The following is a 27,484-nucleotide window of genomic DNA, read 5'->3' on the forward strand; positions in this document are numbered from 1 at the left end:
CTTCTTCTAGAATGACGATCTCCGCCGCAACAGTTCAAGGATGGACAGCGAACGCTCCAAGACCATTGTGCGTTTGCTTCAAAGTGCCACCAATAACACGTCACATTACTACGGCAATGACGTGAAGATGGCCGCCCAGCTTCTGAATTATGTTCTGCAGTACGAAAGCCGCCAGGCCGGGTTTGATCTCACCGCCATGAAGGATGCAGAGTTTAATGAGGTAGCCTTATGCACTTAATTATTATAAAAATATATATGATGTGAGCACTGGGAACACTGGTGGCATGCTGCCCTCCACTGGTTGATGCTCACTGGGTGAACAACTTTACCCATTACTGCTTTTATTTGAATATATAAATTCCTTTTTCAATCGTAGCTTGGCAATTTGTGTTTTTTCCAGAACTTGGTGCGAGCAGGCAGCGCCATACTGGATCCCAACACCAAGGACCACTGGGACCAAATCCAAAGAACAGAGAGCGGGACCGCACATTTGCTCCGAAACTTTGAGGACTACGCGAGCACGCTGGCACAGAATGTCCGGAAAACCTACCTGAAGCCCTTCACCATCGTCACTGAAAACATGAGTGAGTCTCCAAACTGTAATTGAATTGTGCTTCAGCTGCGGGAAAAAAACGATAACACAAGTCTTTACTGTGTCTCCTGTTTATTTCAGTTCTAACTGTGGACTACTTGGATGTGTCGAACCCAGAGAGGGCGACATTTCCTCGCTTCCAGGAAATCCAGGAGGCCTACCCCAAAGAGCTCGGGTCTTCTGTCCGCTTCCCACAGTTTAATATCGGTACTCAGGGAAACAAAGGTGGGAACGATGCCTCAATCAGACCTCAATTAAATTTGTTTCTGCTTTTAAAGCTTCATCTTCTTTCTTTCTGACATCAGCAGAGCCCACTCCTGCCCCTCCAGCTCAGACAGAAGCTGTCCTCGAGGAGGAGCACACAGTTTCAGATAGGAAACGCCGCCATCTCGAGCCACCTGCCCCTCTGCCTGTTGCTGTGGTGATAGTGTACAAGTCGCTGGGAAAGCTCCTTCCAGAAAGATACGACGCAGACCGCAGGAGTCTGAGGTAAACTATGGCTGACCTCTGTGAAAGCCATCTACTGCTATTACTTCTTGCTCAGAATGAACAAGTGGTGAACACCAGAAGGTGCAGAGAAAACTTTATGCGAATGTTAGTGTACAATATGTATTTCCAGAGTCCCCAACCGTCCGGTGATCAACACAGCCATCGTGAGCGCCACGATCCACAGCGAAGGTCAGCCTCTTCCTACCGTCCTGGACCCCCCGGTCATCTTGGAGTACACCCTGCTGGAGACAGAGGAGCGAACCAAACCCGTCTGCGTGTTCTGGGACCACTCAGTCGGGTGAGTTAAATTTGAAATACATTGTAGTTAAATGCATTGTTTTCACATGGCTTTAAGAGTATACATTACTGGTCTCACCTGTGCTTGTGTTCGTTGGCGTGTTTAGGAGCGGAGGCGCAGGCGGCTGGTCCTCTAAAGGCTGCGAGGTGCTCAACAGGAACAACACCCACATTAGCTGTCAGTGTAACCACATGACCAGTTTTGCTGTGTTGATGGACATTTCCAAAAGAGAGGTAGCGCTTAAAACTTACCTCATTTCAGCTTCGTTTTAAAACACCTAGTGGTTGTTACTGATCACCAACTCGCTGTCTTGGAACTGCTCTCCACAGCACGGCGATGTCCTGCCTCTGAAGATCGTCACGTACACCACAGTCTCCGTGTCCCTGTTTCTTCTCCTGATCACCTTCATCCTGCTGTGCCTCTTGCGCAGGCTCCGTACCAACCTCCACGCCATCCACAGGAACCTGGTGGCAGCGCTCTTCTTCTCCGAGCTTGTCTTCCTCCTGGGCATCAACCAGACTGACAATGTGGTAAGTGCATTATTTTTTCCCTGCAAAGTGTTTTTTATCCTGCACGGTTATTCCCAGCCGTCTTTGTCAGATGTCCTGTAGCTCTGTCATGTGAGCTTCCTATGTCATATGAATATTTCTTCATCAACAATAATCTTTCTCCTAATTGAAGCGAATTATGACAATGATTAGATTCTAGTTTGCTTCAGTTTCTCAGAGGTGGACATTTTAGCTAGCAGTGTTTATTAAATATTTGGATAATTAGTTATAATTATCATTTACTGTTGGCTTACCATTGAAAAGTTATTGACCATCAACAGTTTTTCAAATTCTTCATTCATTACTAAGCGGTGAGTTGAACTATATAAATGTCACAGTGTATGCATCCCCCTGTTAGCTATCTTTTTTTAGCTAATAAAGTGTTTGTTTGTTTGTTTGTTTGTTGTTATTAAGGTAAAAAGCCAAAGCCAAAAAAAGCCAAAAATGACCTCTGCCACAGAATTCTTGCTGAAGTTGACCTGGATTTTGCAGGAATCCATGACTTGAACTAAAACTTTAAATATATAACTACTGCTTAAAAAAAACAGAAAAGGTAAATTAATGTGTGCAGTATTCTCAGATTCATGTTTTCCTCTTCAGACATATTTGATTAATTCAAGAAATACAAAGATATTAACATGCCAGAATTAAATCTGTCCTGTATTTAGCATTATTTGTGCAGCTGTTCCATTTAACTGCAGTGTGTAATGGTGTGTGGCTCCATAGTGTAGGCTGGTTTAGTTCCAGCTGTAGATTCAAATCCCCTACGAGGTTGTGTCATGAACAGGATCCAGTGTAACACACCTGAACATGTGGATTGTTTGCTGTAGTGACACCTTTTGACAAGATAGCAGCTTAAATGAGTATATATTTAATGTGAAATAATCTCAAAATACCATTGCTATATAAATTAACAAACATTCCTCTATATTCCTAAGATCCCAATCTGCTTTGATGATGGGCTTTTTCTCCTTTCCTGCAGATCGTCATCTGCATTGCCCTCTGTTACCCACATCTGGAAATCTTTGATCAGTAGCAAACCTTTGCGATTAAGAGTTAATGCATATTTGAAAATGTCTCTGTGTAGTGTTTTACAGCATGCTGGACTGCAGGTTCCAGCTTGTGAATGATGCACTGTCAGATTAGAACTGATCTTTTCACTCAGGAGTGTGGCTGCTCCTCTCTACAGCCCATCACAGCAGCTGCACGATCAGTTACAAAGCCAACGAACCATGCGTGTAATTTCTTTACAGATTCCCTTCATACGTGCAGGATTTGGCAGACAGCATCCCCAAATACACAGCTGCAATTTAACAACTTAAAAGAAGAAACTGCACAACCCACCTTTGTAGGGAATACTGAAGTATTCCCTACAAAGGTGGGTTGGTTGACACACAGTAGGAATATTTCTAGGATTAGACTCTTGACACTGTGAATCTGGCTCATTTCTCTTTTATTTAGTGAGTTGTAGTTTCCATTATGAAAGATCGGTATATAATAAGAAACTACTGGTGGAGAAATTACACCATGATTAAATTCTGATCGTTACCATGTAAAGCAAGATAGAGTACATATGTACATGGTCTAAAAACCAGACCATGAAGTCATGTGCTACAAACATGAGTGGTGTGGGGCATCTGAGATGCGGGATAAAGAGCTTTCTCTCTGGTGTTTACTTTATCAGAGCTTCCATGAAGTCTACCATATTTGTTTTTCCTTCAGGCAGCCCTCTAACGCTGGGTTGACAAGAGCAGTACAAGACTTAATGGGCCAAGACCTACCTGAGAGTCTTTCTTTATCTGACAGATTATGTGTTGTGATTGTCGACTAATGACTGTAATAGTCAGGAATGTGCTATTTACCAAACTGCTTTTCCAATATAACCTCGTGTAAGTTCATGTTAGTGAGCTGCCATTCCTGGATAAATCTTATGTGAGGATGTAGTCTACCTTAATTGAGTTAAAAGCCTTTGTTAGTCACTGATATGGCTAGTAACTACTCTCAGTTCCATATACATACAGTAAAGGATCAAAAGGTATCGGATATCTTTGAAGTCTGTTGACACACACATACACAAACCTCTGTGGGCCAGTAGTGGAGACGTGCTGTGACTGGTACCTGTCTCTAAAAGCTGGCCTCAGGGTGGTAAGTCCTGGCAAGGGTTTTCCCAAAACAGCTTTAGTTTTTACTTGATAAAAAATCTCAAATGTCTGTGGTACAGACAACACCATTAATCTCTTAATTGACAAGTAGAAGAAATCAGGTTTAAAAAGGGAGCTATAAGGATACATTTAAAGGTGTACTTTTTTGCCCTTTAGCCAAGAGTTAGAGAAGATCATTGCCTTACTTATCTCTGTGTGCTGGTTTGTGATCCTAGCGCCGCCTATAAGTAGCAGCTCAAAAGGACAACTAGCACCTCAAAGCTTAACCCTTGTAAGTACAACATGTTAAAGGTGAATGAGTCAGCTTTACGTAGTCTGGTTAAACCAGATGTTTTAACCCAAGGCATCGGGAGACGCACTGTCAGTCCTGTAACTCCATGGAGGGTTGTAACTACCACCCCCAGCTGTCAAACAGATATACATGTGCTTCTGAACAGTACTTGCAGTGGTAATGAATCGGGGATGAAAGCGAAGCCTGTTCAAGAGACATAGCCCTGGTGGTTTGTGCTTTATTTACGACTATCTCACACCTCATCATTCACATGACAGAAGATGTCAAATCAGCCTCGTATTTCAAGGTTAGGTCCCATAAATGAATATTACAACGAGTGATTCAGCAGCCCCTTCACATTTCTATAAACTTGCTATAAATCTAAAAGAAAAGGATATCTGCAGATGTCAAAATAAACACATGCACACATATGCACTGCTGAGCTTACAGTTGGATTTGACTGACAGAACCGGCTTGAGTATCGGTATTCATCGCTAACTGCCCTTTTCTCAACTGTGGCTACCCTAAAGTACAAATGTGCACATGCACCACAGCGAAAGAGAAGCGAGTAAGTTTACAGGCGCCAGAGGAGTTGTGGGAGTTTTGTCTTTGGGTCTGTACAAATGTTCTGACTCACCATGTTTTGACTGGGATGAGGTGGTAAAAGCACATGCTGCTTTATATTTATGGAGTATTGTTTTGTGGAGCGGAAGCCAAGTCTGCAAGGAGATGCTTAAAAGAGAAAGTTTAATCTCTTTGGGGTTTTTGGGGTTTTTTTTGCATCTCTTTGATTTGCTAAGCGCTTGCTAGTGTGCGTGCAAAGTTTAGGTGTGTGTGTAGGTAAACGTGCATCAGAGCAGTGGAATGCTGTCGGTGTGTGCCCAGGGCCATCTCCGGGGATGATTTATAACGCTGTCAAAGTAGTTTCTCCTTCTTCTCCTCTGATCTCCACAGCAATACAAAACATTAGTAAAATACACCGTATCTCAGCATTCACTGACACACACCATTCTTCTACTGTAGCACCAGACAGCACAAAATGGGAGGAGGGGAGATACAGGAATGTGGGGACAGTTTGAATCATTGCCGTGTTACGAAAAGACGTTGTGACATAAAAACGTTTACTGTCAGTTCACGAATTTATCGCTTTTTTTGACAAATTGAATAGTTTATTGACAAGGCTTTCAAGATTTTAAAAAATATTCAAAAATTGGATGGTTTATTTCCCGGTTGTCTGCTTGAATATCCAAAGATGAACAAACAGAAAATTGTCTTATTTTGAAAGGCTGGATGATTCGTGCACTGATATATAGATTTAATGGTACTGCAGAACCAAAGTAGCCGATACTGTGCTATACCTAAAAATCTGGCGCTCTCTTCTTTTCTCCCGTCCTACAAACTCGCAGTTTGTGTGCACCGTGATCGCCATCCTCCTCCATTACTTCTACATGTGCACCTTTGCCTGGATGTTCGTGGAGGGGCTGCATATCTACCGCATGCTGACCGAGCTGCGGAACATCAACTACGGTCACATGAGGTTCTACTACGCCATGGGCTGGGGCATACCGGCTATCATCACTGGTGAGTTACACTCACACATGTTCGCCAGGACAAGCAACAGTGCGATAGGAGATGGCAGATTGTCGGGAGACTCGTGTCATGACTCGTCTTTTCTGAAAAGGCTACGATCCCTGTGGGAAGATCGCTGAATGAGACAGCAGGAGAAACAATGAAAAGGAAATGGTTGTTACTTAGATGCTCACATTGTGTCAAAATGAGAAAAAAAGAAGGGCGTAAAAATAATATATATATAATTTAAACAATTTGTATCATGTTTATATGTTTTCCTTCTGTCTGATTCCTCCTTTTAGGGCTACTCTTGTGTCACTTTTATAAAATTTGTTAAACACTTACCAGATGCTGTGTGATATAGTGATTTCGTCAGCACTGGATGCTTGGATTATGTTTTTGGAAGAGGCAAATAGATATATAAAATACATACGGAGGTCCAAATGTGACAAAATTAGTGAGCGATTATGATGTGTAACTGAAAAAAAGAATCCAAAATATTTTAATAAAATAAAGTCAGACTGATTTGATCAAAATGTTATTTCTCCACTGTGTTTTCATTGTGTTTGTGTGTAGGTTTGGCAGTTGGCCTCGATCCTCAGGGTTATGGAAACCCAGATTTTTGTTGGCTTTCTGTCCATGACACACTCATCTGGAGCTTTGCAGGGCCCATCTTTGTAGTCGTGCTGGTATGTCCAATATCTCTTTTAACCCTTTAAGACCGGTGACGGGGATGCCCCGTTTTGCGTAACTATTTTTAAATCCCAGTAGAACTGCAACCACGTAAGCTAGCGCAAAAAATTTTTTTGCATATCAAACCGGAGGAGTTGTACTTACATCTTGTACCATCAGTTTGTCCTAGGTCACGGTTTCCTTCCACATCCATTCCAGAAACACGCTTTGCCGATCCGTTCAGTTGTTTGTAACACTTCCTATGTTGGAATAGACGTCAGCACGAACTATCATCCGCCATTACCTGCCCGAAACCGGAAGTGACATAATTTTCATGGAGAATGTAGTTGTTTTTTTCCTTCAGAACTTTATAAGGCTAGATTGGTGTTTTCAAAAGTCATGTTTGACATTGTGCTTTCCTGTATCGTTTCTGGGATGCTTAGAACTCAAATTGCACTGCTGGAAATAGTTTATTTTGATGCACATGCTGTGTTTTTGCAAATTTGCATTATAATATTTATTTTTGTTTTTCCTGCAGTACATAAAAATTGGTGTATCTCAAAAATAAAACTATGAAGATGCTCAAAATAAGTTTCCTGTGGCTAGAAACTATTTCGTACAACTTTTTTGTATTTACAGTTTTGAGGGATAAACCTCTTAAATTTCTCTAACTAGAAATATATGTAATAACAACAAAAACGATTTTCAATTTTTTGTAGTTTATTGCACTTTTTTGCAATTTATGTAGTTACTATGGACTCAATGCATACATATCATTAAAATAATAAAAGACGCTAATTATGTCTCAATCAGCAGTTGAGTAAAAAGAGCTTTTCATAGATTTATTTATTTATATTCATATTAGTTAAAATTCTCCACATTTTCCTTCCCCTTACAGGTGAACATAGTGATCTTTGTTCTCGCTGCCAAGGCTTCCTGTGGTCGGAGACAGAAGGCTGTAGAGAAGTCAGGAGCTATGTAGGTTCCCACATCACATTAGCCATTTCACATACATCAAAGGATCCAGTTGCTACCTTGAGTTTGGCTTTTTATACCATTATTAAAACTTTTATGTTTCCCAACGCAGTCCTGCCCTACGTATGGCCTTCCTCCTCCTGGTGCTCATCAGTGCCACCTGGCTGCTCGGTCTAATGGCAGTCAACAGCAATGTAATGACTTTCCATTACCTGTTTGCTGTCTTCAGCTGCTTGCAGGTATCTGCTAACCCCACACTGAGCTCTGGATGCACAGATAATCCACACACACTTTTGAAAACAATTCACATTTGATTATTTACTCTCCTCAGCAATACATACATACATACGTTCTCCTGCTTTTTTTTCAGGGAGTCTTCATTTTCTTGTTCCATGTGGTCTTCAACAAAGAGGTGAGGAAAAACCTCAAGAACATCTTCAAAGGAAAGAAGAGCATACAAGACGAGTCCAGCACCACAAGGGGCTCTTTGCTAACAGTAAGTGAACAAACATTTACTTTATATACATGCATATAGTAGGGATGGGAATCGAGAACCGGTTCTTGTGGAAAACCGGTTAGCAGTTGGCATGCCTGCCTACTGATCGCACTCATCAGTTGCACTCACACTACAATCAGCTGATTTCAGTTCAAGTGTCAGAGGAGGAAAAAAGCGACTCAGTATAGAGCAGGAGTGTCCAACTCCAGGCCTCAAGGGCCGGTGTCCTACAGGTTTTAGATATCACCCTGGGTCAACTCACCTGAATCAAATTATTAGTTCATTACCAGGCCTCTGGTAATGTGGACATTTATTTTATTTTTGTTGCACTAAAATAAATAAAATAAATGGTAAAGTGGAAAACTGCATCCAGGCGGGAAACAACCGCATAATGCTGCTAACACAACTTCGGTTCTTTATAAGCATCTGCCGACAGCATGCTGATGCTAAGCTTACTAAGAACTTAGAGCGAAAGCTGAGTGAATCGCAACCCCAACAGCCAGACCCTTAACTTCAACAGGCAACAACGAGATGAGCAGTCAGGCTGCTCCCTTTCTACCTGTTCACGTTTCTAAAGCAGTATCACTATGGAGATCGCTCTTTTGTGCTGGTTTACATCTTGGCTTTGTGCAGTCAGCTTTTTATTAGAGATGTGTGTCCTCATAAGAGATTTGTGTTGGGTTTTTTTAAGTAATGACTCCAACAAAGAGGGGAAGTACCTCAACAAACATTCAAACCACAGCATGCAATTCATTTGAATGAATGTAATTTCTTTATTGCTCCTTAGCAATGGTGGTTTCTCTCAAAATGGCGCCAATGAGAATCGATAAGTGATATCAATAATGGAATCGCTGAATTCTTCTCAATCCCCATCCCTATACATATATATCGATACATTTAAATATGTATCTTTAAGATTTCATCAAGTTATTCAACATTGTTTCTTATTTCTTTATATGCTCTTTTGTTTAATTTGGTTTTCGGTCACATAGCTCTTGTTTAAAATATAACCTTTGTTATATTCCTCCATCTTCAGCGCTCTCTCAACTGCAACAACATGTACACAGAGGACGGCGCAGTGTACCGTTCAGGCATTGGCGAGTCTACCGTCTCACTGGACAGGTCAGCCAAGAGCCGCAGTAGCTACCTGGCTTACACACTCAGGTACAACACGCTGACTGACTGCATGGCTTTTTGCACTCTGCTGTGTGATGAGCGTGTCTTGGTATTCCTTTCAGATTTCTCTCTTTGGTGCCCTTTTTGCATGTCTGAGATGCAGAAGTCTCACGCTGACTAACACACCTTACTGCATCACACACACACACACGCTGCATAAGTATACACACGCCCTGTCCACCTTATTCTCCAAAGGTATCTTGTTTCTTACACCACATGCATTCTGCCACATATTGGCACCTTCTGCATGAAAATTTTACTGACATTTGCCAATGCATGGCACATGGCCTGTTTGCAAAAAACTAAATGCACACAAATAGACATATATTCCTCCATATTACTGTGTTATTAAATTAGACGATTAGATTCTACTATTGCTTATGTGAAATTTGATGTGGTACATTTTCTATAGTACAAACTTATGCTATGTATGTTTATTGCTTTAGCAGCAAATGCAGTAATTTCATGGTAATGTGACTGATTTAAAAGTGTTGAACATTCACATGATTTTCTTGTGCTTTTAACAAAAAATGGAATGAAATATTACAACTTTCATGATGGCGGTTGTAGCATTAGGTAGAATTGTTTTGCAAAGCACTAGTTTTATCCTCAGCATTGTGAAAAAGTATTTGCTTCCTTTCTAACCCGAGTAAATGCAAAATGCAGTTTTCAAATGATGAGTGGATTTATTAAGGGAAATAAGCCAAACCTAATAAAAGAAATCATGATTCAAAATCTGCCTTTTGTATTTACTCGATTTATCTTTGTCTGATATTAAAATTTCTTTGATCTAAAACATAAGCATGACAAATATGCAAAAAATTAGACATAAATCTTTTTTCACACTACTGTAGGTGCTGCCAAAATGTGTAAAGCTTTCTTTTCTATTGTACTTAACGTTAGTTTTTAGCACAGAGGAGACAGAGTCCATGTGCTTTAGAGTTTATGTATAAGGAGCCCATTCTCACTCCTGAGATGTAATATACCGGCGATTTGTTGATTTCCATGAGAACGCAAAAGGCGACTTTCCGCGTTCCTATGCTACCCGCCGGATTGTGGATGAAATCCAGTAGAACGACGATCCCGTGGTAATAGACGTTCCAGCCATGTATTCCAGCCCTAACCCTAACCTTATCCCTAACCTTAACCACCACTTTAATGACGTTAGATAGTGTTTTACAAAACGATTTAAGTAAAACGTACATGTGTGGATTCATTCCAAACGGTTCTCATGTTTCATCATTTTTCCAATCTCGTAATATGGGGACGTGTTGGGTGCCCAGAAGCGTAATATAATGAAGATTTGTCACCTGGCACTTTGGGAGTGAGAACATATTGGTATAAGATGATAAGACTGAATGAAATTTAATCTCAAAATTTAACCGTCACGGTGTTCTTGCCAACTCCATTAGTTTTACATATGTTGCTAAAGTAACGCAGGTTTAGCTAGTAAAATTTTAGCTTGGTATTTCTAAATACATGCGTTATTGCAATGTTCTGCAGTTGAAATTTGCTGGAAATTATTGTACTTCAAACTGAACTTACTAAAGACATAACATTAATACATCACAATAATAATTATATAGCTTTGTGGTCCAAGCTAGCTACAGACTACTAGCATGTTTGATCTTGAGCAGGACAGCTAAATCAGAAAGCTAAGTTTGACTGTGTGACAGGTGTGTTCTCGATATATCTATAAAGGTTGACATTGAAAGATGAATCTGCGCCAAAATATAGATGTTTGTCATCTTAAGCTAATCTCCCCTCTTCTACAAGCTGTATCTGTTCAGTGTTCACTGACATGCTTTCATTACAGTAGGCTTGTGTTTCATATACCTGGTGTTTTTAAGCGCTTTACAGTATCACACTTTCGTCTGACTGTACGCCTAGCCCGTAAAGCTGTCATCTGGGTAATAAGAGCTGACTCTAGGGTCAATAAGAGTAGTAACGCTGTGGGGAAGAAATGTGGCGAGCTGCCTGTAGGTGAGGCGTAGAAAGAAGCAGATAAGAGAGCAAAAAGTGGGGAAACTATAAAGAGAGGAAGAGGAGAAAAATAATGGAGAGATGTGGAAAGAAAAAAGCAGAAACGAAGGGGGGATGGAATTATACCTGTTGAGGTAGGAATGTAATGTAGACGTGCATACCTCTTCCCTGGAGCTGTTGGCACGTCTTCAGCTGCTTCCAGAAGCTTCTCTTAGATCAGCCATCAGACAGGTCAGAGTCTCTAGTAGCAGTTTTTGCCCTCCAGCCAAGTTCTCATTCCAACCTGGAATAAACGGCTTCAGACAGAGAGGACGGGAGAGGAGAGAAAAACGTTACCCATTTGTCATTTTGATCCATTAAATGATTACTAAACATGCTAAAATTCTGAATTCTTGCAATAATTATACCACGACCGGTAACTGATGAAGAGAGGGTAAACCTGTATTCGATTTTTTTCAGTATTAATGATCAAGCTGGGACTTTCTGACATTAGACAAACAGCAGCACACACAAACTAAATGTCATATTCGCTTTGTCTGTGTCAAGGCAATCAACAGTACCAGATGTTTTGTAATGAGAGATGTCTGCTGCATCAGCTGTTAAACATCAGTTGTGTAAAACCACAAGTTGGGGCTTGAATTAACTTCCAGCAATGATGTACTTCCCCTCTGTGTCTCCTCTAAATCTACACCTCTGTTCATCTGCTCCTGTTTCTCTCTTGCCTGCCTATGCCGTCCTTGGTTTTTCTAGGGAGGAGTCTGGTCAGAAGCCCAGTGGCTCTTCAGGAACAGCTAAAGGCCACACGGACCTGGATGGACCTCTGTTCCATAGAAATGGCACCAAAGGAGATGGTAAGCTTTTTATATTGAATTGCATTTCCAATGTTTCATTTCCAGGTCTGTTTTACTGATGTACTGTATTTGTTCACTGGTCTGTTTCGCCATCATTTCTTCAATTAGACTCTGACTCAGACAGCGAGCTTTCAGTAGATGAACACAGCTCCTCCTATGCCTCCTCCCACTCCTCCGACAGCGAGGATAATGATATTGATGTCAAGCCAAAGTGGAACAACGAGAGGCCTCTTCACAGCACTCCAAAAGGTAAATGCACAAGTCTCTTAAAGTTACAGCGTGTAAAATTCTCCCCACTACAGATTGCAGAAGATTCAGTAGATTGCAGATTACTGTCAGCTGAGTTCTGTTACATCGGCAATAAATTGGGAAATAAAAATTAGATGTGGTTAATTATATATTTTGCAGTAATACGTTTTTACCCCTTGTCACCTTAAAACCATCTGTAGTGTACAAAGTAACTGTGTAGGCTGTCATTTAGTCTACTGTTTACCTCAGCTGTCAATGCAGGGTGAAAAGTGTCCACATTTATTTTCTCTGAGCAAGACTGTAAAACTTTTTGAAAGGAGTCTGATATAAATCAGTGAAGTTCACTTTTGTCCAACGACAGTGATACTGAGGTGAGTTTTTGAGGATTTTTGAGCAACTTTTCTGTTGGTAAGCGATGCTGTTAGCCTCTGTTAGCTCCTCTTAGCCTCTGTTAGCTCCTCTTAGCCTCTGTTAGCTGCTGTTAGCTGGCACTTGTGAAACTCTCTTTGAAGTACATGTAACTTGGACACAAATAAGCTTGCGTATTTTATGACATTTTGTGAGAACTAGTTTTCTTTCACTTTAATAATTTAATAATTTATGAGCATTCTTCATTGTTATAGGAGGGCAAACCCAAAAGTAAGGGCTCCTATTATTATAGAAATACAAACAACAGTTTATTTTCCATAATATTTACATCATAAAGTTTAAAGGCTTGTTTATTTTTCTACATAATTGCTATTTCGGTCTATAAATTTTTGTAGACTCTGTGACAGTTATACAATGCCCATGTCATACCCGCTAGCCGCCGCCGCAGAATCGCCTTCCGGACAAATGTTCTTTCAACTTTGGGAACAGGTTGTACTCACTGGGTGCGAAGTCTGGACTGTAGGGTGGGTGGGTGATGAAGTTCCAACCAAAGTTTTGCAGGTGTTGTGGAGAATGCTTACGCACAGTGCGCATCTGTGTTTTGGGACCAAAAGGTGGTATTGTTGGTTTACTTCCTGCCTGTTGGGACCACAATACATGCTGACAGGTACTGGGAAAATCTGAGAAGGGCATTTCAGAACCAGAGAAGATGAATGCTGAGCAAGGGCGTAAGTATTCTCCACAACACCACGCATCCACACGTTGCTCAAACTGTCACTCTCCTGCAAAACTTTGGTTGGAACTTCATCACCCACCTCACCCTACAAGGGTATGACTGCCGCAGCGTTTACAAAAATGCATCGACCAAAATAGCGATTATTTATAGAAATAAATAAGTCTTTAAGCTTTAAAATGATGTAAATATTATGGAAAATAAATGGTTGTTTGTATTTCTAAAATAATAGGAGACCTTACTTTTGGGATTGCCCTCGTAGCATTGTTTTTTTCCGTTAAATTATCAAAAAATGATCGACTGTGCCTTTAAGAGATCATCTTTTTGCTCTAATGAACACTTTTTCTTCATATGATGTTGAATTAAATTGAAGTTTTCTCTTCCCTTCTCAGCAGGGCAATCAACATCTAATCACGTGAAGCCTTACTGGCCAACAGATGCCATTACAGCCAGTGACAGCGAGGACCCCGGTGGGACAGAGAGGCTGAGGGTGGAGACCAAGGTGAACGTGGAGCTGCACCCAGAGAACAAGCTCAACCACGTTGGTGAAAGAGAGAGGGAGGCTCTGCAGGAGAGAGAGAGACAGACTCCTACCAGTATGAAAGACTCAGCGCCTGCCAGTCAGCCTAACAGCAACCACCAGCCAGAGCAGAGAAAAGGTGAGGGGAGAAGTGTTTAGAGCCGATCTGAATCGACTTTATGTCACGCTTGCTCACACAAATCACTCGTCTCACTCAGGCATCTTGAAGAACAAGATCAGCTACCCTCCTCCGCTGACCGACAAGAACATGAAGAACCGTCTGAGGGAGAAGCTGAGCGACTACAACTCGCCCACCATCACCTCCCCTCCCCCCAACAACAACAACACCACCTCCCCAGCCCCTCCCTCCGTCAACATCATGACCCCGTCGTCCCGGACGCCTTCGTTGGAGGCCAACGAAGGAAGCCGACTCGGCAACCACGAGAGCGGCTCCCCCATCAAACCGCCTGTCGCCCCACGACCTCAGATTCCTCCAGGGGGTATCTACCGGGAGACAAATGGCGGAGTTGCCATGCACTTGAAGTCTGGGACGGTCAACGGAGGCAATGAGTCAGACTCAGAGTAAGAAAAGAATACTGCTTGTTTTTAGCACTAATGGCAACAGTAGTGACTAATACATGCAGTTCCAGGGGAAACTGCAGTGTGATTTCTGGAAGTTGCTGCAGACTCCCCGTGACTGTAGACACTTGCAAGTTTTACAAAACTGCCGAGGTGCTGCCATGACAGTTTTACACAAACGAGTGTGGCCCTATTGTGACTGACATTTTAAATGTGGAGCACTTTGTCTAACCCCCTAGAAATTGATGTTGAGCAGTTTTCTACAGAGCACCCTTACCCCTCAAGTATGTGAAACTGAGAGGTCTCACTAACGGTGCAGCTCAGTACACCTGAGCGTGTGTCCAACAAATAAAAGATTTGAAATCAGTTTAACAGTGATCGTAGAAGTTTAAAAACCTTGCAAGCAAGCACTATTTACAGTTAAATGAGCAACAATCAAGCTGATCACAGTGCCAACTAATGCAATATTGCATGCATCATAAAGGCTTTGTTGTTGCGAGTAAGTTGAGAAAACTGATGGCACCCTTATGTCCAGTATAACTGGGATAAAGCTATCCTGGTTTTTAAACTGTAAATGTGTTAACAATCCTCTTAATGACTATATTTCTTTAACTCGAGCATGAAATACTGCGACCATCCTGATTAAATGCTGCATGAGGACCCTCCCGCATCCCTGCACTCATTTTACCTTGCATGTTCCCCTCTTTTCTTTCTCTTTGCATCCCCCTCCCTCTCCTCTCCCTCCTGTCCTTTTGTTCCCCTCTGTTAACAGTGGCAGTAACGAGACTTCGATCTGACCTGTTAGGCAAACCCAGACCAGCCTGCCTTTATGAGAGGAGGAGCTAAACAACCTGCCAGGTCGGGGCTGAGGGGACCAAGAGTCGAGGAACATGAAAGGAAAAGTTGCAAGATGGAGAGGTGTTAAAGGATGGATGAAGAGAAGCCTGATCCTGTCAGCATCGCCGCTCCCGTCATGTTTCCTTTCTCGGGCGAGCAGTATTAATTGCAGACGTTAGGACTGCCTTAGATGAGAAAATAAGCAGAGATGTGAGCGATAACAAAGGGAACGCTGTGCTGGACTGTGTAAAGACACGGTTGAGCCACGTGTGCCAAAACCACTAATGGAAATCATTAGGAAGAGTCGGAAGATGAAGAATGACACCCAGAATGCATTGTGGGCCCTAACATGAAGCTCTTCTCTAGTGTTGGCGAGGAGCACATCGTTATGTTCTGTTTCTTTAGGTGAAGTTAGCAAAGTGTCAGATGTAATAATCACTGTTCACGAACCTCTAAAGGCTGGTACCGTCACAGTAAAATGATTTCAAAGACTGCAGGTCCCTCAGAAGTCTCACACACACATGCTCCAGTTCATGCTGGGCAGAGCTATGAAACACAAAGTGCTTTTCTTTTTTGTTTTAATTAAAGAAAGGCTTCCACAGCCTCTCGGTGCAGTGTATTTAGAGTGTAAGTAACATGTAGATAATTTTAAAAAGTGAAGAAGAAATGATCTATTTTCTATGTCAGTTTTAGCAAGAACACAGTAGTGGAAAAAAAAGAACAGAAATCACATCGTACGCCGGTTTAACAGTCAGAGAACAACAAATCTGCGCTGCGTGCCTTCATGCTGCACCGAGGCCTTACAAGCTCACACAATACTGTAAAAGGCTACAGTGGACTTCCACTCTACGGCGGTGCATTCACAGGCTGCTGCTGTTGTGTTTGAGTGCATGCACACACGCAAGAGTACGCTGTAAATGAACTTTAATTATGTGGAATGAAGAGGAATTCCTCCTCTGCTGAAAACTCAGCTTTGCAGTTGGAGCACTGTGAACCTGAAGCCTTGTTTTCCAGTGTTTGTCGGGCCTGTTTATCCAATGCAAGACACACTCCTGGTTACCAAAGTAATGAGATCTGGTGAATAAGCAGATTAGAGTAGGCCGTCAGTTCGGTTTAACTCAGTTTTAGTGCAGAATCTTTAAAATAAAATTTAAAAAAGCCATTTGTTGATCTTTTGTAGTGTAAAAGTAAGAAACAGACTAAGCAGGTCTGTTCAGAAATTGCGTAATTGATGCTGCCTTTTAATCACTAAGTTTTCAAATGTGGGTTAAAACTGAAAATGACAGCAGCTCTGAAGCATTATGCAGCTAGTAAAAGGTCATTTTACAATGTACAGTCGCTAAATGCCTTTGTACCTTACATCCTGTACACGCCCAGTGTTTTGCTCTTATGTAATCAATGCTGTTGATAAGATGTGTGTTTTTGTATAATCTGAGACACTGGAAATGTTTTGTAACATAATGTATATTTATTTTTTATGGTTTTGAGACACTGGAAAGAAACAAAAAAAAGATTGTATGACTGTAAAATTAAAAAACAATGACATGATGAATTTTTAAATTGCGTTGTCTTAGCGTGTCTGTTTGACGGAAGGGAGCATGGCTGGTTCAAACATGTGCACCAGTCAAGCAAATGTGGTAACATCAACGTTTAGCGGTTTAACAAATGATGAGTAACACAAACTGGAAGTTACTCATTTCATAGTTCTACACTTAGGGTTAAGGTCTGAGCTCCCAGTTTTATGCACATTTGTATGACATGATTCTTGCTGGCCACTTTATTAGTTCCTCCATGCTAGTACCAGGTTGGGCTCCCTTTCACTTACAGATTCATCATTCCTCAGAGGTTTTAGTCTATATTAACATGACAGCATCACACAGTTTCTGCAGATTTCTTGGCTACACATCCATGATGCCACCATATCCCATCCCAAAGGTGTTCTATTGGGTTGAAAACTGATGACCGTGGAGGCCGACAAAGTACAGTGTGTTCATCGTTGTGCTCAAGAAACCAGTTTGACATGATTTCAGCTTTGCGGCATGGTGCCTTATCCTGCTGGAAGCAGGATGGACTACAGCGAGCTAAAGAGCCCAAGGAATGCCAGAAAATATCCCCCACACCATTACGCCACGATTACCAGCCTAAACTGTTGATGCAAGGCAGGATGAATCAATTTTTTCATGATGTTTATGCCAATTATGACGATTTCTGTTGCAGCAAAAATCGAGACAATTCGGACCAGGCAATGTTTATCCAATCGTTATCTAAGGAGCTTGGAAAGAAAAGCGTCTGGACTTCTTTAAGTTGCTTGAAGACGTTTCACCTCTCATCCGAGAAGCTTCTTCAGTTCTAGGGTCAAAAGGTCACTCTTTCGAGGATGTCAAAGTTGACATTTGGCTCATGTGATTAGGTAGTGGATCTTTCTTTCTGATCTTTCTTTCCAAGCTCCTTAGACTACGATGACCTGGATGACTGAGAACCTTCACAGACATCCAATCGTTATCTTCTATTGACCAAAAGTTTTGAGGCCACGCACATGACGCATTGTGAGTTCAGAGATGCTCTTCTGCGTACCTTAGTTAGCATGTTAGTCTGTTTGTGTTACTATTGCTTTCATTTCAGCTCAAAGCAGTCTATCCATTCTCCTGGCAGACCTCCTTTTCGGGCATTCTCTGTAAACCTTAGAGATGGTTGTGTGAGGGGAAAATCCCAACAGATCAGCAGTTTCTGAAACAAACCAACAACCACGCCCTTTCTTCCCCACTCCGATGCTCAGAGTGAACTTCACCAGATTGTCCATTGAGTTGGTGCCATGTGATTAGCTCATCATTATTATTACGGCAGATTATATCGATAAGGAAGCTGAATAAATATTAACGTATAATTTATGGTGAAGCGGTGGGATTTAATAAGTTTGCACTTCTTCCCACTCCTTTTCCATATGTTACTGAATAAGAAGAGGTGAAGCGATATTGAAATGTGTTCTGCTTTAGTTTAGCATTATTTTTCTCTTTATTGCTAAATGAAATTCTCTATATTGTTTACATGATCAAAATAACAAAGAAACAAACAAGATATTCACATAAACATGTGATTGAACAGGTTTACTTAATAAAATGGCCACAAGTGAATCTTACTCATACTTAGTTCTCAGGTTGTTCTTGATAAATGACTTTCACTGTAAAGCCCTGTACTAAGCTTCTTTGGGTTCCTCTAAAGATGCACTGCTTTGGCTTTCCAAGGCTGATGGTCTTCCCCACAAGATTCTGAGACTTAGAATAAAGAACTGAGTCTGATAGGACTGTTAATGATGCTTTCGGTTAAACTATGTGAGACTTAAGTGAATTACAGCTGTAAGGTGTGGAGTCCCTCTGTCTTCTTCGCATGTCTAACCTCAGCTGACTCATGTGACAGATGTTTGCAGGGCTTTTTTTTTTTTTCCGTTATATTTTTTTTCTATTTTTGAGGATCAGATGCCACATCAGGGTCTGGGAACAGGCAGCTGTGCTACGTCCGTGACACAAACCCTTGCACATAAAGTCACTGCCACTGGGTATTGCTGAGGAAATGAATGTAAACAGGCACACAGAAAGGTAAGAAGGCAGGGTCATGTTTCACAAGCCTATTGGGTGGTTAGGTGTTATAGCAACTGAAGCCAGTCCTCCCCTCAGGTGAAAAAGATAAAGTAAGTAGCTGGAACAGAGGTAGCCTGTCAAAATATAATGTGTGGTGGGATTAGATGGCTCAGTCGTGAAACCTGTACACATTAAGTGTACAGTGACAACACTTTGTCTGTGTTTATGATCTTTATTACATTAACTTCCTCGGTTGTAATTATTTTGTCAAAACAGGAATCATTTTGTCAGGTGGCCTGTATTTCACTTTGAGAAAAACCAAACCAAAAACCTCCAACTTAAACCTGAGAAGTTGGGTAGGCACATTCAACTGGCCTTGGAGCTCTACCCTCTTCTTTATCTCTGTCCCATCACAGCCACTCAAACTAAATAATTCACACTCATGAGAACTAAAGCTGGCATCCTGCAGGAGTCCATGAGCAGGATACAACCAGGCAGGAGAAGAAGAGCAGTTAACTAATACAACTGTGCCCTCTATTGGTAGACTGTGATAGTGAGTTTTGTTCTTCAGTCATCCAACTTGAGGGGAAAGTGTAAGTTTTCACTTCATATAAATTTGTTTGTTTGTTTTTTGTGCCTGTCCTGTTCAGCTATCAGAATTGTTGACTGAAGGGCAGGAAAGATGCCCAATGGATTTATTTTTTCAAGTGGTCCACTTGATTGATCTGTATTATTATTGTTCATTTATTTATTTTATTTTAAGTTATTACAAATTGGACAAACAAATAGACAGAAAGGGTGAGAAAGAAAGAAAGAAAGAAAGAGGGGAAGGGGGGCAGTAAGAGAAGACACTGAGAAAATCCGTTGGATCACCTACTGTGGAGATACAGAAAATTATTTTACTGCTAGAATATAACCTGCATTATTAACATTGCATTAATAATATATCCTACAGCCTTGATATTGCATTAAAGATGTTTATTAAAGCTATTGACACCACGTTAACCTTTTATTACAGGTACAGCCAGAAGTATCTTATACACGTTGCATGTTTGTGCTCATTCAGAGTTGATGTTCAGTCTATTAAAGAAGGTCTCAAGCTTTGTGAAGCGCTATGACTTCACAATCTATTGTGTAGGAGACTTAGAGCATAGAAGGCAGCATACACGCTTACAAACACACAGAATCCATACACCTGCCAGGCCAAGGCCTGAAATTCATTTAGCTTCTAACTGCATTGTAGTTTACTTGGTAACAGATGACCGGAGTCAAGCATCAGCCCCCATTTAAGATGTACCATTTACTGTAATCAACATCTTTGATCTGTAATTGACGCCATGAAGGGGGCGGTATCCCTGATGCTTTCTCATGTGTTCTCAGTCATGGGGTTCAGTCATGGGGTTCAGTCATGGGGTTCTCATTGATTGATTTTGCAACACTACTAAAAGAAGAAAAAAGAAAACGAACAACAAGAGAAGAATACGATACAGAGATCAAAGTAACAACCTAGATACCTGTGAGAGTAAATACTAAATATTGAATGTTATTGAGCAGCATGCAAGACTGACAGCGCACGATATGCTTTAAGGTAGTAGCCAAGGAAGATGTAGTTTGTGTCAGTGAGCATCCGTGTGTACACCTGTGTGCATGATCGCGCTTGAGTTCAAAAGGTTTATCCATGTAGCGATCTGCTAGAGCAGGGGTAGACAACTCCAGGCCTCGAGTGCTGGTGTCCTGCAGGTTTTAGATCTCACCTTGGGTCAACACACCTGAATCACATGATTAGTTCGTTACCAGGCCTCTGGAGAACTTCAGGGCATGTTGAGGAGCTAATTTAGCCATTTAAATCAGCTGTGTTGGTTCAAGGACACATCTAAAACCTGCAGGGACACCAGCCCTCGAGGCCTGGAGTTGCCCACCCCTGTGGTGTGGGGAGCCATAGCCCCACCCCCAAGAGCATGAAGCAGACATGGAGGAAACCCAGGCCAGGACATCCACAGTGTTACGGCCTGGGTCTCTGACCCAGCGTTTTGTGTTTAGTTCTTTGTTGCCTTCAAGTTTCCTAGGTTTATCATTATCATGCCTAGGTGTTTCTAGTTATTTTCCCCTCGTGTTTTCCACTATGTTAAGTCTCCCCTGCTTTCATGTACTTTATGTCTGTGGCGTTTGTTGTCAGTTCAGGTTGTTATGTTTATATCTCACTGTGTTTCCTGTCTTATTGTGAAGAGGTCTGGTGTGTCTGTGTTCATCGTGTTCAGTTTTACTCTTCCAGTGTTACGTCGTTATGTTCATGTGTGTCAGCTGGTTCCCCATGTGTTGCCACTTTCCTGATTATCCTCCTGTGTCTATTTAGTCTGTGTGTCTTCAGTCATTCGTTGTCAGGTCGTCTGTTGCATTTCACCCATTGTACTGCTCATCCATGTCTCATCCCCAGGTACCCATGTTAGTTCGCTATGGTTAAGGTTTTTCATGTTTTGTTATTAGTTCACCCAGTTTAGGTTATTGTTTAGTTTTCACCCATGCCCCATTATTTTGTACCCTTGTTTCTTGCCTTATTAAACGGCTTGTTTTGTTATTCACATCCCATTTCGGTCTGCGCTTGAGTCCTTCCCTGCAATATACGGTCTGCCCTAGCCAGACCGTGACACACAGGGTGCAAAAGCCCAAGGAGGACCACCGGAGAGGCAACCTTGCCACCTTCATTAACACTTTAAATCCATTTCAACAGGAAGTTGAGTCGCTTACCACCATAACCACCATGGTTATGCACCATAAGAACAGCTTGCTTTATCACTTTTATCACAACAGAAACTTGTATGGAGGATGCCCTGACATTGTGAGGGCATCCTGGAGGATCTCCTCCCAAATCTGCACCAGGGCATCACTGAGCTCCTGGACAGTCTGAGGTACAGACAACAAACATAATGTCCCAGAGGTGCTCTTTTGGGTTTAGGTCAGGTATTCTATGGCGAATGCTAAATTGACCTTACAGTGCAGTGAGCACGGGAACAAATAAAGGATGTCAGGCCCTCAGGCCAATGTCATGAAGTCTGTTTCTGATTGTTTGGTCAGAGACGTCTGCACCAGTGACCTGCTGGAGGTCATTTTGTAGCTCTGGAAGTGCTTGTGCTGTTCCTCCTTGTACAAAAGCGCAGATACCAGTCCTGCTGATAGGTTAAGGGCCTTCTACAGCACTGTCCAGCTCTCTTAAAGTAACTGCCTGTCTCCTGGAATCTCCTCCATGCTCTTGAGACTGTGCTGGGAGACACAGCAAACCTTCAGGTAGCGGCACATACTGATGTGTTGTCCAAGTGTCGCCTCATGTTGCCAAATATAAAACTAGTGAAAAACCAGTGAGAAAAGATGAGGAGGGGTAAATGTCATTGCCCTCCACCTGTAAAACCGTTCATGTTTGGGGGTTTGTCTCTCATTGTCCCTCTAGCACACCTGTTTTTCATTTCATTTCATTTGACTTGATGCTAAACTCTTCCTTTAATTGTTTTTGAGTAGTATGGATCTGCAACAGTGTTGAACATTCTCAAGGCATGCACTGGCTGATAAGACAATATCTATATATGGATACAATTTAGACTTGAGTCAAGGATTCACCTCCCACAGCTGAATGGAGGTGGTTTAGCTGTGGTGGTTTAGTTTGTTTAGCTGTGGTTGACCGATCACAGATGTGTCCTGATTGGTTTGAAGCTCTCTTCTGCAAGTGTTATGTGTTCCTCATCTGTGAGAATGTGTCCGTCCGCTTAGGCTAGAGTCTAAATTTGAAATCTTGCATGAGGTGGTTAGCCCTGCTTACCCTGCTTACATTCCAGTGGGCTGTGACTGTGTGTCCACACATCTGCTGCAGTAGGTACACTCAAGGCGTCGTCATAGTGTACTCCAGATAATCTTTAAAAGAAATCACATTAAAACTACTTAATCATATCTGCAGATATCCTCATGCACGTCTGCGAGTGAGTGTAATCTCAGCTTTGTAGGTGGTTTGTGATCTTGCCACCTGCCCAGAAATATAAAATTATTCTTGCCTCCTGCGTTAGTTTTGTTCACTCAGAGAGTTTTCGTAACAATTTTGGTCATGTGTGATGCCAACAGATTTGGAAAATACACAATTGTTAGTGTAGCTTATGGGGACAAGCTGTTTAAATGCCACATGCTGTTTGTTTACTGCTGCCACCAAATGATGAGCTTGTTTTACATCCTTCCTTTGCCCCAGATGGGTGGCAATGCTACTGCTCATTTCCGGGCCTTTAAAACACCGCTTTTCATCCTGTTTGTTTTAGAAACTGCCTTTTGGGTTACACGGAAAATTCTAGATAAAAGCATTGTTTATTTAGCTGTAAAATGATTGTATCACAATTTTATTTATATAGTCTAAAACCACAATGACAGTCACCTCAAGGCGCTTTATATTGTAAGCTAAAGACTGAACTATAATACAGGCTCTACAATCATAATATATTTTTAAATATTCTGAACATGTTGTATACTTTGGCACTCCACATGTAAAACGTGGGGAGGTGTGGGAAGCCAGATCGGGCGCCCCCCTTCCGGCTCTCCTCTCTGCTCTCTCCTATCTTGGCCCTCTTGTCTGACTTCTCTCTCAGAATCAGAATCAGACTTTATTTATCCCCAAGGGGCAATTAAGATACAACAGAGCAGCATGACGTTGAAGATAAGGGCAGGGCATAAACAGGCAATAAGAGTCAGATAATAAATACACAGAATATACAGTATATACACAGTTTTAAAATTACACAGTTTTAAAATTGAATCACCTTTTATCTACACCTTTTCTGTCCCTTTGAAGAAATGAGGCTCCATAAATGTTAAAGAGGTAAGTATTTCTCAGTTGCAGTGAATAGATAGACGAAAATAAACTGTAGAAAACTAAACAGCAGAAAGAAGTATAGAAATAACAATTTTAACATAAACCAGTGACACAATCTGGCGCCTGATCAACCCTGGCAGGACCTCTTTGGATGAGGGTGTCCAGTGATAATGGCCGAAACACCCGATGAATCCAAGGTCCACTACTGACGATGTGTCCCAAATTTTAATATGATAATGTAGATCAGATCTCTAATCCTAACCAAGGAAAAATGGCAGATTAGCTTGGGTAAAAGACTGAAAGTTGAGGCACACAGCGATGTGTTCTGGGCTGCCTTTCCTCATAACAGCCATCCCTCAAGATTTTCTCCATTTAAAGCCATGCATTATCAGGGACTCTAGTCCTTTTACTGAATTAGGTATTTTGCCTTGCAAGTTATTATTAGCACATGTTTACCCATTATTGTAAACATGTGCTGTAACTTTAAGATAAACATTTTTTGAAGGGGTTTTTTTAGAGAAAGGTTAAGTTTTAAGTTCTTTTGCAGACCAGAACTATTTCTTTTAGGTAATAACAAGTCGTTTTATGTTTTTTTCTTTTGGAGGGAAAAAAGATAAAAAGTAAAATAAAGAATAAAACATTTAACTCCAAAGACAGTCTGACAGGTAAAATAGGCAGACAGAATCTTTTAGGTTCTATAGTAACACAAACACTAAAACAGCTGCTAGGAATGTTTTTCTAATCAAACCTGCTGTGATAGATGGACTCTATTTTATCTATTTTACTATAAGAGGAAAACGCCATCCTTTTGAGACACAAATCGTACTATTTCTTTGTTGAAACAAGTCCATGAAGAACAACATGTTAGTATTAAATTAGCCGTCTTATCTAAATGTGTTTTGCATCAGCAGTCTCGTCATCCGTCCTCCCCTTCCTCCCAACTGTTCTATAATTGACTCAGAATGCTCGGCCAGTTGCATAAGACACGCTCGGTTGTGCAACCCTCTAGAAAATGCTGGTTTGGGATTAAGAGGTTTATTACAGGATTTCTAAATGAGTGCAGTGGGAGGATTTGGGAAATCTCAACAGCGGTAGCTTTGCTAGAAGACATATGAAGAGGATCACAAGCCCATTGTTGTGTACGTCTGTGCGTGCGCTCTAAGCGCGACTGAGGGGAATCCCATCTAAAAGCTTTAGTCCTCTTGGTTACTGCACAATCTGAAACCCTGAGCAGTATCCCGTTGGAGCTCATAGTATTTACAGGTCAAATTTTGCAAGGTCATGACAAAGCAGCCGCTGCTGAAATAACCTGCAAAAGACAAGAGGACTAAAACATAGACATAGAGAGGGCACACTGGTTTAGGTGGCTCAATTTGGCCTTCAAGAGGATGATGTAATAGAGATTACAAGGAATTTGTGATTGATGTAATACTGAATCAAATATTCCCGCAATAGTATAGTTGCATGTTAAAAACATCTACCATACTTTAACCTAGCTTGAGAAAAGGTATTAGTACTATGCTCTTGGTGCACATTTGATCGCAACATTCTGCTGTAGAGACTGTAATTCAATATTGGAATAAAAGGAACAGCACCAAGCTGGTTTAAGTCACGTCTTTTTATGTACTCTATGCATGCTCCCTAAGGGGCAGTACTATTAGAAAACTGTAAGCTATGCAGATGATATCCAGCTATCGATCCGTCTAAGATGATTATGCCCGCTCCAAAAAAACTCAAAACAAAATGTTAAATAAAATTAAGAACTAAATAACTTAAAAAACAACAACAACCATAAGCAACATTGTTTCTAACAATATGTTGATGACAGGATGGCATTACCTTGGGTCTCCAGTACTACTGTGAGGAAGTTTGGAGAAAGTTTATGTGTCCATGAACCCTAACATACTCTAACATGAAGACATGAACATTAAAAATGTGCATTAATTACTTTGAGGCTGGTTTTAATGGGTTTCCTTATCCGGTCGTTAAGTCTGACGTCACTAGCCGTGTCTGGGTCTAAACTCCGCTGCAGGTCCACATATCAAACGATCACTATGGCATTACTGAGAGTTGAAAAACTGTCTAAAGTCTTTCATCTTTAATAAAATGATCAGCGTTCTGCTCTACCAGGTGTAACAATTGAGTTTAACATCCAGGCATCCATGAAAACGGAATTTATGACATTTAACGGAGTTAGAAGTTAGCAGGAAGTTAGCTCGCTAGTTTCTATCTAAATACAATATAGCATGTCCTGACTGCGGGGTTTTGGAAACAAATTAAAACGTACAGCTCTGCTATCACTTCCAGCATAAATGAAGACAGAAAACTAAACAGCAGTGACGTTTGCAGGGTTACTGAAGTTGGGCTAGCTGGTATATAATGATGTGCTACGTGACCGCTAGCGACACAGTTATGTTAGCATAATATAAACAAGCTAACTTTTTTTCCACTCGATAAAAGTTAACGTGAGTGTTCTCGGTGGTCAGGAACAAATGTAATCGCATGGCAGGATGCTGTAAAAGGACCAAACTTCAGCCAGGAGAACAACTGAGATAATCCATCCACAATACTGCTGCATGGGCTGGGCTGTAGTTACATCCTAAGGTTTTAAAAACTGAGCTTAAATAAATGATTAGCGGTAATAAAAGCCGAGGGAGGTCAACAGTGATCACTGACTGTTTTAGGAGCTTTTTGAGATTAAATAGAAGAAAATACAAAACATTAAACATGTTAACAACACAAAAGCCATATTAAACGCAGACTACTTTAGGCCCGGAAGTAGGATTCGTCATGTCATCACTTAACGACCGGATTATCTGACTGTCCAAGTATCTGATCCAGGGTGGTGCAGTTAAGCAAATTCTAAATCTTACTCCCTGAATACAAATCTCCAGTCACTCCTGCTTGTGTTTCCTTAAGAGGTAGTCTTAAGAGGCAGACTTCAGCTATCAGGCTCCTCTCCTGTGGAGCCAGCTCCCACTTTGGATTCAGGAGACAGACAGTCCCTGTACTTTTAAATTCAAATTTAAAACTTTTCTTTTTTTAAAGGTGACAGAGTTAGCTTATATGATCTTGAGCTATCCCACACTTTTCAGTTGTCTGTCTACTACTTTGAGGTAAGTCACGCTGACCTGAAAATCGATAACATATCACTCCTTGTCAAACATTCTCCTTATGTCCATGTGCTGTCATGTGTTCTGTCCGATGAGCCCAGGGAATGTCCTTCTTAGACGATGCCTACATACAATGTCCAAAGTACTTCCCAAAACATCATATGTAGGTTACCTGTGCTCAGAACAACCAACATGTTGGAATACAATACTTCTAAAACAGGTGAAGCATTATGTGGATCCAAGAAATTGTCCTGTAGTGATAATCTACTGTGATATTCCAGTATGTATTACTGTTAACTTGTGATAACTTTGAATGCACCACTGCTAATTACCTAATTACATGGCGACATCAACAGTTCATTTCTGATATCTCATTTAAAAGTGTAGACCTGGGCTAGCAAGGTTAACAAGGTGCATTCATAATTCACTTTGATATTACATGCTAACTTAGCTTAGCAAAAAAGACACGCTTTACTTACTAAAGAAATCGAACAGCTCACTCGTACAATCAAAAGGCAAAGAAGACAAAAAGCACCTGGCCACAAACCCTATCCAATGCACAAAATCTAAAGTAATTAAATGAATGA

General features: G+C 41.3%; 1 protein-coding gene across 7 annotated transcripts in view; it reads left to right on the top strand.

The window, feature by feature from the left end:
* Positions 1 to 16,871, top strand: part of celsr1a (cadherin EGF LAG seven-pass G-type receptor 1a) — a 95,062-nt gene extending 78,191 nt beyond the window's left edge. For 2 of the 7 annotated variants that reach the window (XM_005725104.1, XM_005725105.1), the window contains exons 19-36: positions 11 to 220; positions 401 to 584; positions 674 to 817; positions 898 to 1,081; positions 1,212 to 1,379; positions 1,486 to 1,612; positions 1,709 to 1,909; positions 5,767 to 5,941; positions 6,506 to 6,618; positions 7,500 to 7,579; positions 7,689 to 7,815; positions 7,947 to 8,072; positions 9,109 to 9,236; positions 11,982 to 12,082; positions 12,191 to 12,331; positions 13,826 to 14,092; positions 14,172 to 14,535; positions 15,338 to 16,871. In XM_005725104.1, the coding sequence (XP_005725161.1) occupies positions 11 to 220; positions 401 to 584; positions 674 to 817; positions 898 to 1,081; positions 1,212 to 1,379; positions 1,486 to 1,612; positions 1,709 to 1,909; positions 5,767 to 5,941; positions 6,506 to 6,618; positions 7,500 to 7,579; positions 7,689 to 7,815; positions 7,947 to 8,072; positions 9,109 to 9,236; positions 11,982 to 12,082; positions 12,191 to 12,331; positions 13,826 to 14,092; positions 14,172 to 14,535; positions 15,338 to 15,365 (2,868 nt within the window). In that variant the 3' untranslated portion in view covers positions 15,366 to 16,871. Of the gene's footprint in view, positions 1 to 10; positions 221 to 400; positions 585 to 673; positions 818 to 897; positions 1,082 to 1,211; positions 1,380 to 1,485; positions 1,613 to 1,708; positions 1,910 to 5,766; positions 5,942 to 6,505; positions 6,619 to 7,499; positions 7,580 to 7,688; positions 7,816 to 7,946; positions 8,073 to 9,108; positions 9,237 to 11,981; positions 12,083 to 12,190; positions 12,332 to 13,825; positions 14,093 to 14,171; positions 14,536 to 15,304 lie in introns of all 7 variants that reach the window. The other 5 variants (XM_005725108.1, XM_005725110.1, XM_005725107.2 and 2 more) reach the window with 4 other exon arrangements.
* The last annotated feature ends 10,613 nt before the right edge of the window (positions 16,872 to 27,484 follow it).

This window comes from Pundamilia nyererei, unplaced genomic scaffold, assembly GCF_000239375.1.
Source record: "Pundamilia nyererei isolate P.nyererei 1_Seehausen unplaced genomic scaffold, PunNye1.0 scaffold00014, whole genome shotgun sequence".
Taxonomy (NCBI): Eukaryota; Metazoa; Chordata; class Actinopteri; order Cichliformes; family Cichlidae; genus Pundamilia; species Pundamilia nyererei.